Source organism: Oncorhynchus masou, chromosome 13 (genome assembly GCF_036934945.1).
Source record: "Oncorhynchus masou masou isolate Uvic2021 chromosome 13, UVic_Omas_1.1, whole genome shotgun sequence".
In the NCBI taxonomy this organism is placed as follows: domain Eukaryota; kingdom Metazoa; phylum Chordata; class Actinopteri; order Salmoniformes; family Salmonidae; genus Oncorhynchus; species Oncorhynchus masou.
Genome location: NC_088224.1, coordinates 82,946,875 through 82,964,955, shown reverse-complemented (window position 1 = coordinate 82,964,955; position 18,081 = coordinate 82,946,875). Strand labels below are relative to the sequence as shown.

Sequence of the window (18,081 nt, the reverse complement as noted above, 5' to 3'; positions counted from 1 at the left end):
GAGAGAGAAAGAGAGAGACTGAGCCAGAGGGAGAGGGCTTAATATGATGAACATTAATACAATCCTGTAGCAATGGTAAAAGAACAGTCAGCCTGGGAGTCAAAGGGCTTAATATGATGAACATTAATACAATCCTGTAGCAATGGTAAAAGAACAGTCAGCCTGGGGTCATCCAATGGTCTCTGCTGAAACCTGGTGTACAGGAGACCGGCATCTGGCTCATCTAAAAGCCTCTGCTGAAACCTGGTGTACAGGAGACCGGCATCTGGCTCATCTAACAGCCTCTGCTGAAACCTGGTGTACAGGAGACCGGCATCTGGCTCATCTAAAAGCCTCTGCTGAAACCTGGTGTACAGGAGACCGGCATCTGGCTCATCTAACAGCCTCTGCTGAAACCTGGTGTACAGGAGACCGGCATCTGGCTCATCTAAAAGCCTCTGCTGAAACCTGGTGTACAGGAGACCGGCATCTGGCTCATCTAACAGCCTCTGCTGAAACCTGGTGTACAGGAGACCGGCATCTGGCTCATCTAACAGCCTCTGCTGAAACCTGGTGTACAGGAGACCGGCATCTGGCTCATCTAACAGCCTCTGCTGAAACCTGGTGTACAGGAGACCGGCATCTGGCTCATCTAACAGCCTTTGCTGAAACCTGGTGTACAGGAGACCGGCATCTGGCTCATCTAACAGCCTCTGCTGAAACCTGGTGTACAGGAGACCGGCATCTGGCTCATCTAACAGCCTCTGCTGAAACCTGGTGTACAGGAGACCGGCATCTGGCTCATCTAAAAGCCTCTGCTGAAACCTGGTGTACAGGAGACCGGCATCTGGCTCATCTAACAGCCTCTGCTGAAACCTGGTGTACAGGAGACCGGCATCTGGCTCATCTAACAGCCTTTGCTGAAACCTGGTGTACAGGAGACCGGCATCTGGCTCATCTAACAGCCTTTGCTGAAACCTGGTGTACAGGAGACCGGCATCTGGCTCATCTAACAGCCTTTGCTGAAACCTGGTGTACAGGAGACCGTTATACATACAGGCATAGTGTGTGTGTGTCCTGTGAGAATGTCCTTGTTTTAGCCATTCATTCACAGAGCATACGTCATCGACACACACTCACTCTCTCCACACATAACCAGCAGAAAACCAGTAAACACAATGACAAGCACACATCTTTTATCACATTTCACTAGCAAACATTCACATCCCAAAGTCTTGTACATTAATCCATACACCCACACACATACACAATGAAAAGGTGGATTGGCTTGTTAACACACAGTGGATCAGCTGGCTGATCCAAACAAACACAAACTGACACAATGAGAAATGTGTTAATTTGTGTTTTTAGTTTTACTCTCTCCTTTCTTCTCCCCTCCCTCCATTATCTGTATCCTTCCTCTACCCTCCTTTCCTCCCTCCCTCATCTGTATCCTTCCTCTGCCCTCCTTTCCTCCCTCCATCATCTGTATCCTTCCTCTGCCCTCCTTTCCTCCCTCCCTCATCTGTATCCTTCCTCTGCCCTCCTTTACTCCCTCCCTCGTCTGTATCCTTCCTCTGCCCTCGTTTCCTCCCTCCCTCATCTGTATCCTTCCTCTGCCCTCCTTTCCTCCCTCCATAATCTGTATCCTTCCTCTGCCCTCCCTTCCTCATCTGTATCCTTCCTCTGCCCTCCTTTCCTCCCTCCCTCATCTGTATCCTTCCTCTGCCCTCCTTTCCTCTCTCCCCTACATAATCTGTATCCTCCCTCTGCCCTCCTTTCCTCTCTCCCCTCCATAATCTGTATCCTCCCTCTGCCCTCCTTTCCTCTCTCTCTCCTCATCTGCATCCGTCCTCTGCCCTCCTTTCCTCTCTCCCCTCATCTGCATCCTTCCTCTGCCCTCCTTTCCTCTCTCCCCTCATCTGTATCCTTCCTCTGCCCTCCTTTCCTCTCTCCCCTCCATAATCTGTATCCTCCCTCTGCCCTCCTTTCCTCTCTCTCCTCATCTGTATCCTTCCTCTGCCTTCCTTTCCTCTCTCCCCTCCATAATCTGTATCCTCCCTCTGCCCTCCTTTCCTCTCTCCCCTCATCTGCATCTGCTTTCTCCTGTATCCTACTTCTTCAAGCAGTTCTTCTCTCTCCTCCTCTCTCCTCAAGCAGTTCTCTCTCCTCCTCTCTCCTCAAGCAGTTCTCATCTCTCCTCAAGCAGTTATTCTCTCTCCTCAAGCAGTTATTCTCTCTCCTCAAGCAGTATAATGTGTGGAGACAGGGGGAGGGTATGCCCATCTGTGTGTGAAGACGCTGTGTGTGTGTCCTCTGTTCTGGGTCACCGTGACTGGCCTGGTTGATAGTATCAGGACCGTGAAGCGAACACCAAGTACATGCTCTGTTCTCCCGGTCATGGTTGACTGGTCGCTAAGGAGTGGTCCACTCCTTGCCTTGCTCTTGTACGATTGGGTCACCGTGATTCCAGACCCAGTACTAATTTTGACAGAATCAGGTATCATAAAGCTTGTCATTTCAAAGCAGGCTCTGGTCACTCTGCTTTTGGCCTGGGAGTAGCAAGTTAAGCACTTCCCTTGGACCAAGGGAATAAAAAAAGAGTCTTGTATTAGACCAGGATATCTTTATCACAACAATCATCAAATGCATCTTTAATATCTAGCTTCTTTCCTAGTTTCTATTCCTTAACCTACACTGTTCTGAAAACACAGGTTAATGATGCAGTAAGCTGGAGCCCTGCCTACCAGGTCATTTCACCTGTCCACTTATTTCATGTCAGTGCAGATGGAGGAGAGGAGGCTTGATGGAATCAGCTAAACTACACACTGTAAACAGTCTGCCTTCAGTACACTCACCAAAACAACCTCATCGCCCAGTAAGAAGTGATATAGAATAGGCGTACCTACTACCCATTCTTCTCTCTCTCTCGTTATTCTAACAGTCATCTCTAGGGTGCTGGCCCTTGTGTAATCACGCAAGTGATGCATGCCGAGGGGTGAGAGAAATACAGGAGAAAATCTGCTGTTTTTGTTACTGTATCCTACCGTGGGCGACGTTAACCTCCTCAAGCTCTCCCCGAGCGAGTCCAGGTTCACGCGCTTCCGTCTTGTCGCCCGTTTGGATCCCGGTGCGTCCTCGAACGGGCACGCGAGCTTCTCCACGGGGCTCTTGCCGTTCCAGATGCGTGAAAATGGGCAGGAGTCGCCATCATCTCCAGGGCTCTCCAGGCACTCCGAGCCCATCGAGCTGAACGACTCTGACGAGATCTTGCGCGAGGACATGCTGCTGCTGCTAAGCGCGAGAAGTCCGGGCGCATACGCGTGCGGCGACGAAACAACACGCGGCTACGGGGACTCATCAGATTCACTTGCGTGGGAAAGATTGGGAGGCGCGCGCGCCGGTTAAGAGCGACACTAACGGCACGCGAGCATTTAGAGAACAAACAAATAGGCTATCGCGACATCCAGATAGGGACTAGGTTCACCAGCTGAATCTCATGTCTAAAGGTTTTAACGGTTGTCCCTTTTGTTTTCCCTTTGAAATCCCAGGTGGAAGTATTTTGCCTGCTGCGCACCTCTACTATCAAGTCATGTGCGGCTTCACGGCTTTCTGACTCTGTCTGTGGGAACTGCTCATCCTTTCATCCCTGCAGTTGGCTGGCTGTATTCCTCTCCGGTGGGCGGGAAACGGTGTGTCCAGGTTCGGAACTGAGGATCGGAAGATACCGACAGATGCTCGCGCAGTCAGCATGCAGTCAAACATCAGCTCGAGCCGCTGCCTGGTGGTGTTATATCTGTCCACTCTGCTCAAGCTCTACAGCATCACTATTCTACACTACCTCTATCCGCCACAGCCAATCAGATATAACATCAGATTTAACCCTGCCCCTCCTACCATCCATATGAGAGGGAGACTTTAGTCTACAGCTATGCTAATGTATGGCGCAGATACTGACGGAGGAGACACTAGACTACTACAAGCAACTGCATGAGACACCAAGACATAACCTACAAATCAAATAGTATTTGCATGTGATTTTATCCTTTATTTTTTACATGCCACACACTAAGCCATCTGGCCCCACTGTGCAAGGCCAGCAGAACATCATCTGTGTGTTTGTATCCTAGACCAATTTGCCATAATCAATTGAATACCGACCGTTGTAAATTTTTTAAATCATGTACTTCTTACTTTACTCAAGGTAATTGAGATAAAACAATCATTTAAGGTAGACTTGGTTCTAGTCGGCAAGACTATGATATAGTACACCACTAGAGTCACACAGCTTCCCCTCCTATAAGAACCAGCTCTCTGTCACAATAGTAAACACATGATGAATGTAACTGAAGTTATTAGGCTAATTCCAATCGGCGAGCTGCAGCAGGCAACAGGGCAGCATTCATGTCGATCATGTATCGCTTCAGTGACCTTGACCTCTTCTCTGCCCTTGTGCCTGAGACACAAAAACAGAAGAAAACACACTACCAGGATTGTGCATACATACGCCCTGGATAAACACACACTGTATACATGTAGACAGACATACAAGCATGCACATGTCAGACAGACAGACACAGAGAGAGAGGCACAGACAACCATAGGATGCAAAACATCCTTACATGCACAGCGGTCATTTTCCTGGATGTGCGATTCTGTCACGTTCGTTTGTTGAAACGGACCAAGGCGCAGCGAATGTTGAGTTCCACATCATTTATTAATAATGAAACTTAACAAAAACAATAAACGAACAACGAACCGTGACTACAGAGGTGCGACATACACGTACCCAAAATACAAAATCCCCAAAACACAGGTGGGAACAAAACACTACTTAAATATGATTCCCAATTACAGACGATTACCAGCTGCCTCTAATTGGGAATCATACAAATCAACGTAGAAACATGAAATCTAGAACACCCACATAGAAATAAACTAGACTAACCCCCCAATCACGCCCTGACCTACTCCACCATAGAAAATAAGGACTCTCTATGGTCAGGACGTGACAGATCCTTAATCGTTTTGTCTTTGCCAAAGCAGTGTGCCCTGACACAAATAGTTTACATTGAAATACACTATATATACAAAAGTATGTGGCAATCCCTTCAAATGAGTGGATTTGGCTATTTCAGTCACACCCGTTGCTGACAGGTATATAACATCGAGCACACAGCCATGTGATCGCCATAGACAAACATTAGCAGAAGAATGGTTTTACTGAAGAGTTGTGACTTTCAATGTGACACCGTCATAGGATGCCACCTTTCCAACAAGTCAGTTTGTAAAATGTCTGCCCTGCTAGAGCTGCCCCGGTCAGCTGTAAGTGCTGTTATTGTGAATCACAAGCTCACAGAATGGGACCGCCGAGTGCTGCAGCGTCTAAAGTGTAAAAATCGTCTGTCCTCAGTTGCAACACTCACTACCAAGTTCCAAACTACATTTGGAAACAAAGTCACGACAAGAACTGTTCATCGGGAGCTTTATGAAATGGGTTTACATGGCCGAGCTTGCACAATGCCAAGCGTTAACTGGAGTGGTGTAAAGCTCGCCGCCATTGGACTCTGGAGCAGTGGAAACGTATTCTCTGAAGTGATGAATCACGCTTCACCATCTGGCAATCAACGGACAAATCTGGGTTTGACAGATACCAGGAAAACACTACCTGCCCGAATGCATAGTGCCAAATGTAGAGTTTGGTGGAGACAGAATAATCATCTGGGGCTGTTTTTCATGGTCTGGGCTAAGAGCTTTGTTCCAGTGAAGGGAAATCTTCATGCCACAGCATACAATATCATTCTAGACTATTCTCTCCTTCCAACTTTGTGGCAACAGTTTGGCCCTTTCCTTTTTTGCATTACAATGCCCCGTGCACAAAGCGAGGTCCATACAGAAATGGTTTGTGGGGATCGGTGGGGAAGAACTTGACTGGCCTGCACAGAGCCCTGACCTCAACCCCATGCAAAACCTTTGGGATGAATTGAAACGCCGACTGCGAGCCAGGCCTAATCACCCAACATCAGTGCCCGACCTCACTAATGCTCTCGTGGCTGAATGGAAGAAAGTCAGTCCCCGCAGCAATGTTCCAACATTTAGTGGAAAGCCTCAGAAGAGTGGAGGCTGTTATAGCAGCAAAGGAGGGACCGACTCCATATGGCTAGTAATACATTTATCACTAGCCACTTTATGTGTATATACCCTAGATTACTCATCTCTTATGTATATACTGTACTCGATACCATCTAAATCAAATCAAATTTTATTTGTCACATACACATGGTTAGCAGATGTTAATGCGAGTGTAGCGAAATGCTTGTGCTTCTAGTTCCGACAATGCAGTAATAACCAACGAGTAATCCAACTAACAATTCCAAAACTACTACCTTATACACACAAGTGTAAAGGGATAAAGAATATGTACATAAAGATATATGAATGAGTGATGGTACAGAGCGGCATAGGCAAGATGCAGTAGATGGTATCTTCTTCACGATGCTGTCTGTGTGGGTGGACCAATTCAGTTTGTCTGTGATGTGTACGCCGAGGAACTTAAAACTTACTACCCTCTCCACTACTGTTCCATCGATGTGGATAGGGGGGAGTTCCCACTGCTGTTTCCTGAAGTCCACAATCATCTCCTTAGTTTTGTTGACGTTGAGTGTGAGGTTATTTTCCTGTCACCACACTCCGAGGGCCCTCACCTCCTCCCTGTAGGCCATCTCGTCGTTGTTGGTAATCAAGCCTACCACTGTTGTGTCGTCCGCAAACTACTGCATCTCGCCTATGCCAATCTGTACCATCACTCATTCATATATCTTTATGTACATATTCAGAATCTTCAGAAGGTAATTGTTGTAATTGCCTTAGGGTATGATTCTTCTAGAGCTGTTGAGCAAGAGACTGCACAGACATCACGATGCACCTAAATACCACACACAGAATAAAACACAAACGATGTTAGTGTCAGTCAGAGACACTCACACACCCAAAGGTAACATAAATTGGTCAGTCACATGAAATTAGCAGCGCGAGCAGAGATGGTGCATGAAGTGGCTCCGAGGTGCCTACCGTTGAGTCACACAGGTGCCTCAAGTCATTCAGATACACTCACCTCCCCCTTGTCTGATCTAGTTCCAACTGACTGTAGGCTTGTATTTCCGAACAAAACGTAGGCTGCATTTAGACAGGCAGCCCATTTGATTTTTCCCCCCACTAATTGGTTTAAATTATCTTTTTAAGATCTGATTGGTAAAAAAAAGGGCCAATTCATGAATAAAATATCAGAATTGGGCTGTCTGTCTAAACGCAGCCATACAGGCCCTGTAGGACTAACACAGTATGCTCTACCCTGTGTGTGTGTGTAAAACTGTAAAACCAAGTAGAGCACTTGTCTGAACCATACTGTGATAAACGACACAGTTAGTCAGAAGTGGTAGGGTTAGTCACGGGATATGGGCTGACGGTGTGTGGATGGCTGGGTGTGAGGGAGTCGGAAAGAATGCATCAGCAGGAAGAGGACAGTAGAGTGGAGCTTGGCTGTGAATCTGTCCCAGGTCCATCTAAGTGGACATAATCACAGATCACTCGTCACCACTATAACACCATTACTGATGACCATTTACTGTCTCGAACACACACAGACAGAGACATACCACTGATACACACAGGGGTGGAGATGAGTGATAAGAGAAAGATGGAGAGAGGAGAGTTAAATAACTTAAATAACAGGATAGGGAGGAGAGAGGTCTTCCAGGGGACAGTAATCAGAGCCACTGTAGTGGTTAACTCGTGTCAGGAACAATCTAGTGTCTGAATGATGAAAGCAGCTGCTTGTTCAGGTTTGCTGTTTAGCCACGAGTAAAAGTGTGTGTGTGTGGGGCTGTTTTAGGTGTTTACAAGTTACCTAATGACAAAGCAGTACATTGAAATGAACCAACACTTTTTCTACTAAAACTGACTTGGTTGATAACTACTGTACTTTGAGAGGAAAATGTACTTGCTACAATTGTGATATATGGTTGTCTCCCCTAGATATTTGAAGATGAATGCACTAATTGACAGATATTTGAAGATGAATACACTAATTGACAGATATTTGAAGATGAATGCACTAATTGACAGATATTTGAAGATGAATGCACTAATTGACAGATATTTGAAGATGAATGCACTAATTGACAGATATTTGAAGATGAATGCACTAATTGACTAATTGATAGATATTTGAAGATGATATTTGAAGATTTGAAGATGAACACTAATTGACAGATATTTGAAGATGAATGCACTAATTGATAGATATTTGAAGATGAATGCACTAATTGATAGATATTTGAAGATGAATGCACTAATTGTAAATGGCTCTGTATAAGAGTGTCTGCTAAAAGACAAAAGTAAAAGAACAGAAAGGATCATATTCATTTATTTTTAAGATCGTAAAACAACGCATCTCAACATACACAACAGTTGTACATCAGCTTCTAAAATAGTTATTTTATAGCCTTCTGCCCGTATTTAATCAGAATAATCTCAGAGTAAAACAATGTGTTGACAGGATCAGAGGATTATAAAGCAGTCAGTCTCAGAAGACAAGGGGCTAACGCAGAAGGGGGGCTAACGCAGAAGGGGGGCTAACGCAGAAGGGGGCTAACGCAGAAGGGGGCTAACGCAGAAGGGGGCTAACGCAGAAGGGGGCTAACGCAGAAGGGGGCTAACGCAGAAGGGGGCTAACGCAGAAGGGGGCTAACGCCATATGGCTTGCAGTTACATCTACTGTATATTTTCAGGGGCTCGGGGTTTATTGAGATGTGTTGGTTGGTTGGTTCAGCTGTCCGTCTTGGTGCAGTCGAAGGGTTTCCACCACTGGGAGAACTCAAGGACTTTCTTCCGCTGGTCGTCAAAGTTCTCTCTGATGGACTTCCTCCATATCCTCGGCTCCACGTCCAACATCCCCCCAACAATCTCCTGAAGAGGGGAGAGGAGGAGAGGAGGGGAGAGGAGAAGGATGGGGAAAGGAGGGAGAAGGTCTAGAGTGACACAGTGGACAGTAAAAGCACCCCATAGAGGTTGTAGTTCACTGACCTTGCCAAAGTAGTGGGGAAACTTGTGTTCGTTTTCAATGACGTGAGCAAAGCCGCCCTGAAGACCAAAGTCTACTGAGAAATATGGCAGACCCCGCGGCACCTGGCACAGAGAGAACACACCGTCAAACACACTCACAGAATACACGCCTCTAGAAACCCTCTCTCGGGCTGGGACAGGCACCTGGTCCTGGAGCTTGGTAGAGGGAGGGAGGCATGCAGGAAGGGAGGGACAGACGGGGAGGGAGGGAAGAGGGATGAAAACATTTCAGGAGTGAGGAAGAAGGAACGAGAAGATGGAGGTATAACTCACAGCGTGGCGGATGTCTTTGGAGGAGAGATCCACTACCTTCTTATTCATTGCCCACTCCTCATCACATTCCATGATGGCTTTCTGTAGGACACACGCAGTATTAACCCAGACAGCTCATCTATTCTATAGATGGTTTCTATAGGAAGACACACACACACACACACACACACACACACACACACACACACACACACACACACCTTAAAGTAGATAGGAGCCATGTCTCCCAGTTCTCTGGGTAGAGGGATACACTCCAGGACCATGTGCTGGCGTCTCTTTGGGTTCATGTGTGTCTCCATAAACACACAGTCCTGATCCTGAGACTCAAACATCTGTACCAGCGCCCTGCGGAACACCTGCACACAGGACAAACACACAACGTCACACACAAACTCTGCCTTCTAGACCAATCAGTGAAAATCGGAGAGGTGGGAGGCCATGTCTAGGCTGTAGTAGAGTTTTTGATTGGCTGACCTGGATCTCGGTCCACACGTCCTCATCCAATCCAGTGGCAGAGCAGTGGTGTTGCAGTGGAGTGATCAGACAGTGACCCTCTGTCAGAGACACACCCCCAGGCAGGCTCAGATACACCTGCGGAGACACACACCCAGTCAAAAAACAGACACCCCAATCTGACACCACAAATCCCAATGGGCCAAACTCCCCTTCCCTACTTTCTCACCTTTGTTCCTATGGCGATGAGCAGGTGTTTCTGGAGCTCGGGGTTGCTGAAGCAGTGATGGCATTTCTCCATGGTAACGGCCAGTCGCCTGTGCTCCGCTATGGCTCTGCTCCTCATCCTCTCCTCGTCCCGCCCCTCGCCCTCTCTCTGAGCCACGCTGGAAACAAACATGTCATCCAGGGTGTAGTTGTCATCGTCTGTCTTCCCCATCATCTGAGAGAGAGAGAAATGTGTTTGTTTGCCTAAAGTGTGATTATTTACATATATCATTTTGATTTCCCCATGAGTCGGTGCATGGCCTTGACTTACGTTCTCAACACACACACACACACACACACACACACACACACACACACACACACACACACACACACACAGAGAGAGAGCGAGACCCAAAGGGCTAATCAATCAGTCTATCAATACAAATCCATATTGCTGTAGCCGGGTCAGTTAACAGACGTCATTGCTGTAGCTGAATAAACATCACACTGGAGAGCATCGAACAGCGGGCGAATATTCCCACTATTCACATGGCACACAGAAACAAGATAATAGGGTGCTTTGAAAAGTGGTTTGTGTTGGTTCAGTTGTCACAACTAAGTGTTGCTTCTAGGATTTTCTTTTTATGGCAGTGACAGAGAGGCGTCTCCATGGACACAGGGTGAGCCGTTGGGATGTTGTGTCTCCCCACACTGATTGACAGGTCTGGGTCTGTGTGAAAGCAGGCCTAGGTGTGTGTACAACATGTCCATCTAGTCTATTGTATGTGTGTGAGCATGGTGTGTGCAGTCCATCACCTTATCACCCATGAAAACCCAACACCTCATTGGGTAGTCAGAACTGCATCACCCATACCACACCTCTACCAGTGCCTCCCTTCAGGGGAGAAGACTCTAGAACAGGAACAAAAGGCTGATCTAATATTAGATACAATTGCTCTACTCCAATTCCAGCACTAATTTCCTCTCTCAGACAGAGCAAAGGGGAGACACTCGCTCTAGCTAAAGCCGCTTACGGATACTAAGGCAGAGATGTGATAAGTGCATGTTTGACTATGTGTCCTGGGCCAGTGTGGGGCTTATATTGCCAGCCTTCGATGGATAATGAATCAATTACACACACACAGACCTGTGGTTCATTGCCACACCTCAATGCTGGAATTTTAGACAAGTCCTACCTGGGCCACCCGCACACATGTACCCTACTCCCTGAATGGGACTTTGCCCTGTTAAGACTGAGCAACAATGGTGGAACAGGGAACCACGGAAGTGCAAACAGCAAATGCTTCTGGTATCCGAACGGTTACAATATTGAAGGTATAGGGAAGAAAATACAGTAGCGTATAAAAGACTAGCTATCCTACCCTGGCCCCATTAACGACAAGCTATCCTACCCTGGCCCCATTAACGACTAGCTATCCCAGCCTGGCCCCATTAACGACAAGCTATCCTACCCTGGCCCCATTAACGACAAGCTATCCTACCCTGGCCCCATTAACGACTAGCTATCCTACCCTGGCCCCATTAACAAGCTATCCTACCCCTGGCCCCATTAACGACTAGCTATCCTACCCTGGCCCCATTAACGACAAGCTATCCTACCCTGGCCCCATTAACGACAAGCTATCCTACCCTGGCCCCATTAACGACAAGCTATCCTACCCTGGCCCCATTAACGACTAGCTACCCTACCCAGGCCCCATTAACGACTAGCTTATCTACCCTGGCCCCATTAACGACTAGCTTATCTACCCTGGCCCCATTAACGACTAGCTACCCTACCCTGGCCCCATTAACGACTAGCTTATCTACCCTGGCCCCATTAACGACTAGCTTATCTACCCTGGCCCCATTAACGACTAGCTATCCTACCCTGGCCCCATTGAAACATCAACAGAAATACCAGGTCTAGGATTTAGGCATAGTGTAGATGCATCCAGCTGCTGAAAATATACATTTGCATGTGGTAAGGGAAAACTAAACCCAGACAAACACTGATACAGGTGACAGATGTACAACATTTTAAGACCATAGAGCTATTAACTGGTTATCAGACCATCTTGACTGAAGAAATCAAAATTGAGATTTTTGGGGTGGTTGAGGAGTAAAACAGGGCCAGTGTTAAAGCCATGAGGACCAGGGTGGTGGGTGAGGAGTAAAACAGGGCCAGTGTTAAAGCCATGAGGACCAGGGTGGTGGATGAGGAGTAAACAGGGCCAGTGTTAAAGCCATGAGGACCAGGGTGGTGGATGAGGAGTAAAACAGGGCCAGTGTTAAAGCCATGAGGACCAGGGTGGTGGTTGAGGAGTAAAACAGGGCCAGTGTTAAAGCCATGAGGACCAGGGTGGTGGATGAGGAGTAAACAGGGCCAGTGTTAAAGCCATGAGGACCAGGGTGGTGGATGAGGAGTAAAACAGGGCCAGTGTTAAAGCCATGAGGACCAGGGTGGTGGATGAGGAGTAAACAGGGCCAGTGTTAAAGCCATGAGGACCAGGGTAGTGGTGTTGAGACAATGACTCTCTCCATGCACATTATAAATATAACAATTATTAGATGTAGTATATGTATAGTCACTATGTCATGGTAACTGTAGTTGTATTTATAGAGTCTAGTCCCTGCTAAAGGAGAGTGTGTGTGGCGTTAATGATACAGCCCACAGAGAGTGAGCTAAAAAGGTGCAACTTTGTCGCTTTCATTTTGAATCGCCATGGCAACTCCGATGTCTCCAAGAGTTTATTAATAATGCTCTCTCTCCCTCCCCCCTCTCCATATGCCCCCTCAGCCCTCTCTCCATCCCCATCTGAGTCCTGTGTGGCTCAGTCGGTAGAGCATGGCGCTTGCAACGCCAAGCGTCGTGGGTTCGATTCCCACTGGGGCCACCCATATGTAAAAGTAGTGGCCCCAGCCGACTTGTAAGTCGCTTTGGACAAAAGCGTCTGCTAAATGGGATATATTATTATTATTATTATCTCAACCTCATCCCTCTCCATCCCCATCCATATCCCTCTCTCCATGCCCCTCTCTCTCCCTCCCTCTACCCATCCCCCTCTCCCCCCACCCACCCCTCCCTCCATCCATCCGCATCTCGCCTCTCTCCATCTATCCATCTTCCCCCTTTTCACCCCATCATCCTCCATCTCCCCATCCTCCATCTCCCCATCCTCCATCTCCCCATCCTCCATCTCCCCCCTCAGCCCTCTCTCCATCCCCATCTCAACCTCATCCCCCAATCTCCATCCCCATCCATATCCCCCTCTCTCTCTTCCTCTACCCATCCCCCTCTCCCCCTCTCCCCCTCTCCCCCATCCACATCTCACCTCCCCCTCTCCATCCACATCTCGCCTCTCCCCATCCCCCTCTCCCCCTCTCCCATCCCTCTCTCCCATCCACATCTCACCTCCCCCTCTCCATCCACATATCGCCTCTCCCCATCCCCGGCTCCCCCTCTCCATCCACATCTCGCCTCTCTCCATCCCTTCCACCCGCTCCATCTGTTAATTGGAATGCGAAATCTGGTATGAGTAAGATACAACTACTGGGATACGGTTTTACAATGGCCTTAACTGTCCTGATAGTCCAAAACTAACAGACACATGTTCACTTTAACACGATAAAGGAGGGGACTTTAGTAAATCCAAATGGTACCCTGCTCTGAATGGGACTGCCTTGTTTAGATTCAGCAACAGTGAGGGAACCACAGAAAGTGCAAAGAGCCTATGTTCCTGGACCTGATGTGCGATTGAGAGCAAATCTCAGAGTGTATAAAAAGTATAGCTATCTTTGTATTCTGGCATGAAGAATTTCTCTTTATTGAGTCGGACGAGAGGGATTTACTCCAGACACCCGAACAGGCCCTCATCCCTGTCATTAGCAGGAGAAAGAGACGGTGCCTTGTGAGGATCCGCCGACGAGTGGCTAATCTGACCTTACCATCCGTACTACTGGCCAGGACACAATGGCTGGAAAATACATTTGACGAGCTAAATGCACATATATCCTACCAATTGGACATTAAAAACAAATATCTTATGTTTCACCGAGTCGTGGCAAAACAACATGATTAACATACAGCACCGGCAGGATAGAACAGCAGCCTCCAGTAAGACAACGCATAACAGCCGGTGCACGATATCTAAGGAAGTCTCAAGGTTTTGCTCACCTGAGGTAGAGTATCTCATGATTCGCTGTAGACCACACTATCTACCTAGAGTGTTTTCATCTACATACCACCACAGTTTGATGCTGGCACTACGACCACACTCAATGAGCTGTATACCGCCATAAGAGAACAGGGAAACGATCATCCAGAGGCGGAGCTCCTAGTGGCCGGGGACATTAATGCAGGGAAACTGAAATCCATCTTATCAAATTTCTATCAGCATGTTAAATGCTGATAGAAAAAAACTCCAGAGCACCTTTGTGCCACACACAGAAACGCATACAAAACTCTCCCTCACCCTCCATTAGGCAAAACTGACCATAATTCCATCCTCGTGTTTCCTGCTTAGAAGCAACAACTAAAGTAGGTAGCACCAGTGACTCTGTCAATAAAGAAATAGTCAGATGAAACAGAAGCTAAGCTGCAGGACTGTTTTGCTATCACAGACTGGAATATGTTCTGGGATTCTTCCGATGGCATTGAGTACACCACATCAGTCACTGGCTTCATCAATAAGTTTTTTTTATTTTTTTTATTTTACCTTTATTTTACTAGGCAAGTCAGTTAAGAACAAATTCTTATTTTCAATGATGGCTTCGGAACAGTGGGTTAACTGCCTGTTCAGGGGCAGAACGACAGATTTGTACCTTGTCAGCTCGGGGATTTGAACTTTCGGTTACCAGTCCAACGCTCTAACCACTAGGCTACCCTGCCGCCCCAGTGCATTGATGACTTCACCCCCACGGTGACCGTATGTACATAGCCCAACCAGAAGCCATGGATTACAGGCAACATCTGCACTGAGCTGAAGGGTAGAGCTGCCACTTTCAAGGAGCTTTAAGAAATCCCGCCATGCCCTCGGACGAACTATCAAACAGGCAAAGCTCCACTAGAGGACTCAGATCGAATCGTACTACACCGGCTCCGATGCTCGTCGGATGTGGCAAACTATTAGACCACGAAAGGGAAGCACAGCCGAGATTTGCCCAGTGACACGAGCCTACCAGATGATCTAACTTACTTCTATACTCGTTCCAAAGAAAGTAACATCCAAACATGCATGAGAGCACCAGCTGTTCCAGGATGACTTTCTGATCACGCTCTCCGAAGCCGATGTGAGTAAGGCCTTGAAAACAGGTCAACATTCACAACGCCGCTGGGCCAGACGGATTACCAGGACATGTACTACGAGCATGCGCTGACCAACTGGCAAGTGTCTTCACTGTCAGTTTCAACCTCTCCCTGTCCGAGTATGTAATGCCAACATGTTTCAAGTAGACAACCATAGTCCCTGTGCCCAAAAACATTAAGGTAGCCTGCTTAAATGACTACCGACCCGTAGCACTTATGTCTGTAGCCATAAAGTGCTTTGAAAGGCTGGTCATGGCTCACATCAACACCATTATCCCAGAAACCATAGACACACTCCAATATGCATACCTCCTTAACAGATCCACTGATGATGCATTCACAATTGCACTCCACACCGCCCTTTCCCACCTGGACAAAAGGAACACCTATGTGAGAATACTATTCATTGACTACAGCTCAGCGTTCAACACCATAGTGCCCTCAAAGCTCATCACTAAGTTAAGGTCCCTGGGACTAAACACCACCCTCTGCAACTGGATCCTGGACATCCTGATGTGCCGCCCCCAGGTGGTGAGGGTAGGTAACAATACATCCGCCATGCTGATCCTTAACACGGGGGCCCCTCAGGGTTGCGTGCTCAGTCCTCTCCTGTAGTCCATATTCACTCAAGACTGTACGGCCAGGCACGACTCCAAAACCATCATTTAGTTTGCCGATGACACAACAGTGGTAGGCCTCATCACCAACAATGACAAGACAGCCTATAGGGAGGTCAGAAACCTGTCAGTGTGGTGCCATGACAACAACCTCTCCCTCAACATGATCAAGGAGATGATTGTGGACTACAGGAAATGGAGGATCGAACACGCCCCCATTGTCATCGACGGGGCTGCAGTGGAGCAGGTTAATAAGAGCTTCAAGTGCCTCGGTGACCATATCTCCAACAAACTAACATGGTCCAAGCACACCAAGACAGCTGTGAAGTGAGCACAACAAAACCTGTTCCCCCTCGGGAGACTGAAAAGTTTTGGCATAGGTCCTCAGATCCTCAAAAGGTTCTACAGCTGCACCATTGAGAGCATCGTGACTGGTTGCATCACTGCCTGGTATGGCAACTGCTCGGCCTCCGACTGCAAGGCACTACAGAGGGTAGTGTGTACGGCCCAATACATCAGGGAGGCCAAGCTTCCTGCAATCCAAGACCTCTATACCAGGCAGTGTCAGAGGAAGGCCCAAAAAATTGTCAAAGACTGCAGCCATCCAAGTCTGACTGTTTTCTCTGATAATGCACGTCAAGTGGTACCGGAGTACCATGTCTAAGTCCAAGAGGCTTCTGAACAGCTTCTACCTCCAAGCCATAAGACTACTGAATATCTAATCAAATGGCTACCCAGACTACTTGCACTGTCCCCCCTCCCCCTCTTATTTACACTGCTGCTACTCTTTTATTATATATGCATAAGTCACTTTAATAACTCCACCCACATGTATATATTACCTCGACTAACCGGTGCCCCTGCACATTGACTTACTGTGAGACTTACTGTACAGAAACACAGGGAGGACATATTGAGGAGTTATAGTGATGCTGGCGGTCTCTCAGTGGGGGGCTCCCAGACAGTCCCTCTAACCTGTGAGGATCTCCTGAGACCACTGAAGCTGCGCAACCTCAATGAGTATCTGGGGAAGTGGGTGTCTATTGCTGACAGTTCAACGTGGGTAGACAGGAGGCCAACAACACAGTGCCAGAATCATAGGAGGCTGCTGACTGGAGGAAGGCTCATAATAATGCCGGAATGGAGCTAATGGAATTAAACACCCGGAAACCATGCATTTGATGTATTTGATACCATTGCACTTTTTCAGCTCTAGCCATTACAACGAATACATCCTCCCCAATTAAGCCGTCACCAACATCCTGTGGCCTGGATAGAGGTCTCGATGCTGGTCAGTACTCAGAAGACTTGATGTCATCCAGTTCTATCACATAGGAGGTCACTGCTTGAGGACGACGTTTAACTTGACAACAGCTGGACCTCAGTGATCCCTGCACCCAGTCCTAACATCCTCCTGACAACGTGCGCAGACTGTTTCCTCACCCTGCAGACGGACACGGAGGCTGTCCTACAATGTAGGAGAAGGGAGCTCACTGCTGCCGAACTGGAATTCTACATTTTATTGTTTAAATTCCAGAGAGGGGGGGAAGGTTTAAAAACAATATATACAAGAATTGTATAAAACTGTGTAATTCTTTTACAGATGCGAGGATAACGAGTAGTTCCCTCCTCGTCCCTGATTGGGTAGCTACCCACTACGGTGTTCTGCTGTAACCGAGGATTACTTAACCCAGAAAACCTGGAAATGGTCACTGACAAAGCAATGCCAGTCTTGATAGGGAAACAAACTCTACCCTGCTAGTGGTGCTGCAGTATGGACTCTAAATGACCTCAAATAAACCGCAGATTAAGACCAAAAAAATTAAGTGGTCCAAAACTCTATGGTGTTCTAGGTTGCCATATTGGTGTATTGGATGAGTACATTTACATTTTACAGACAGGACATGTTGTTTGTAGCGAATGCAGCGTACCTTGCCAGCCATGCGTGCGTAGAGGGAGTTCTGGTCCTCTGCAGAGCTCATCTTCTCCCTGCGGACCATCTCATGAAGACCCACACTGTCATCATCCTGGAAATATCTCATACGCTCCCCATCCCTGTGGGTCTCAATCTGACCAGGGGAGAGAGACACCATTAGAAAACTGAAAATATCAAAAAAA

At 47.5% G+C, this 18,081-nt stretch overlaps 2 protein-coding genes across 3 annotated transcripts in view; both read right to left on the bottom strand.

The window, feature by feature from the left end:
• Positions 1 to 3,725, bottom strand: part of LOC135551559 (guanylate cyclase soluble subunit alpha-2-like) — an 80,734-nt gene extending 77,009 nt beyond the window's left edge. Inside the window, exon 1 of the mRNA XM_064982767.1 lies at positions 3,027 to 3,725. Within this exon, the coding sequence (XP_064838839.1) occupies positions 3,027 to 3,263 (237 nt within the window). The 5' untranslated portion in view covers positions 3,264 to 3,725. The remainder of the gene's footprint in view (positions 1 to 3,026) is intronic.
• Positions 3,726 to 8,388: 4,663 nt separating this feature from the next.
• The window catches only part of cwf19l2 (CWF19 like cell cycle control factor 2), a 42,701-nt gene continuing 33,008 nt past the window's right edge, over positions 8,389 to 18,081 (bottom strand). For both annotated transcript variants that reach the window (XM_064985280.1, XM_064985281.1), the window contains exons 13-19: positions 17,895 to 18,032; positions 10,058 to 10,270; positions 9,850 to 9,966; positions 9,576 to 9,731; positions 9,376 to 9,456; positions 9,064 to 9,165; positions 8,389 to 8,946 (exon numbers count right to left, since the gene is read on the bottom strand). In XM_064985280.1, coding sequence (XP_064841352.1) covers positions 8,806 to 8,946; positions 9,064 to 9,165; positions 9,376 to 9,456; positions 9,576 to 9,731; positions 9,850 to 9,966; positions 10,058 to 10,270; positions 17,895 to 18,032 — 948 coding nt within the window. In that variant the 3' untranslated portion in view covers positions 8,389 to 8,805. The remainder of the gene's footprint in view (positions 8,947 to 9,063; positions 9,166 to 9,375; positions 9,457 to 9,575; positions 9,732 to 9,849; positions 9,967 to 10,057; positions 10,271 to 17,894; positions 18,033 to 18,081) is intronic.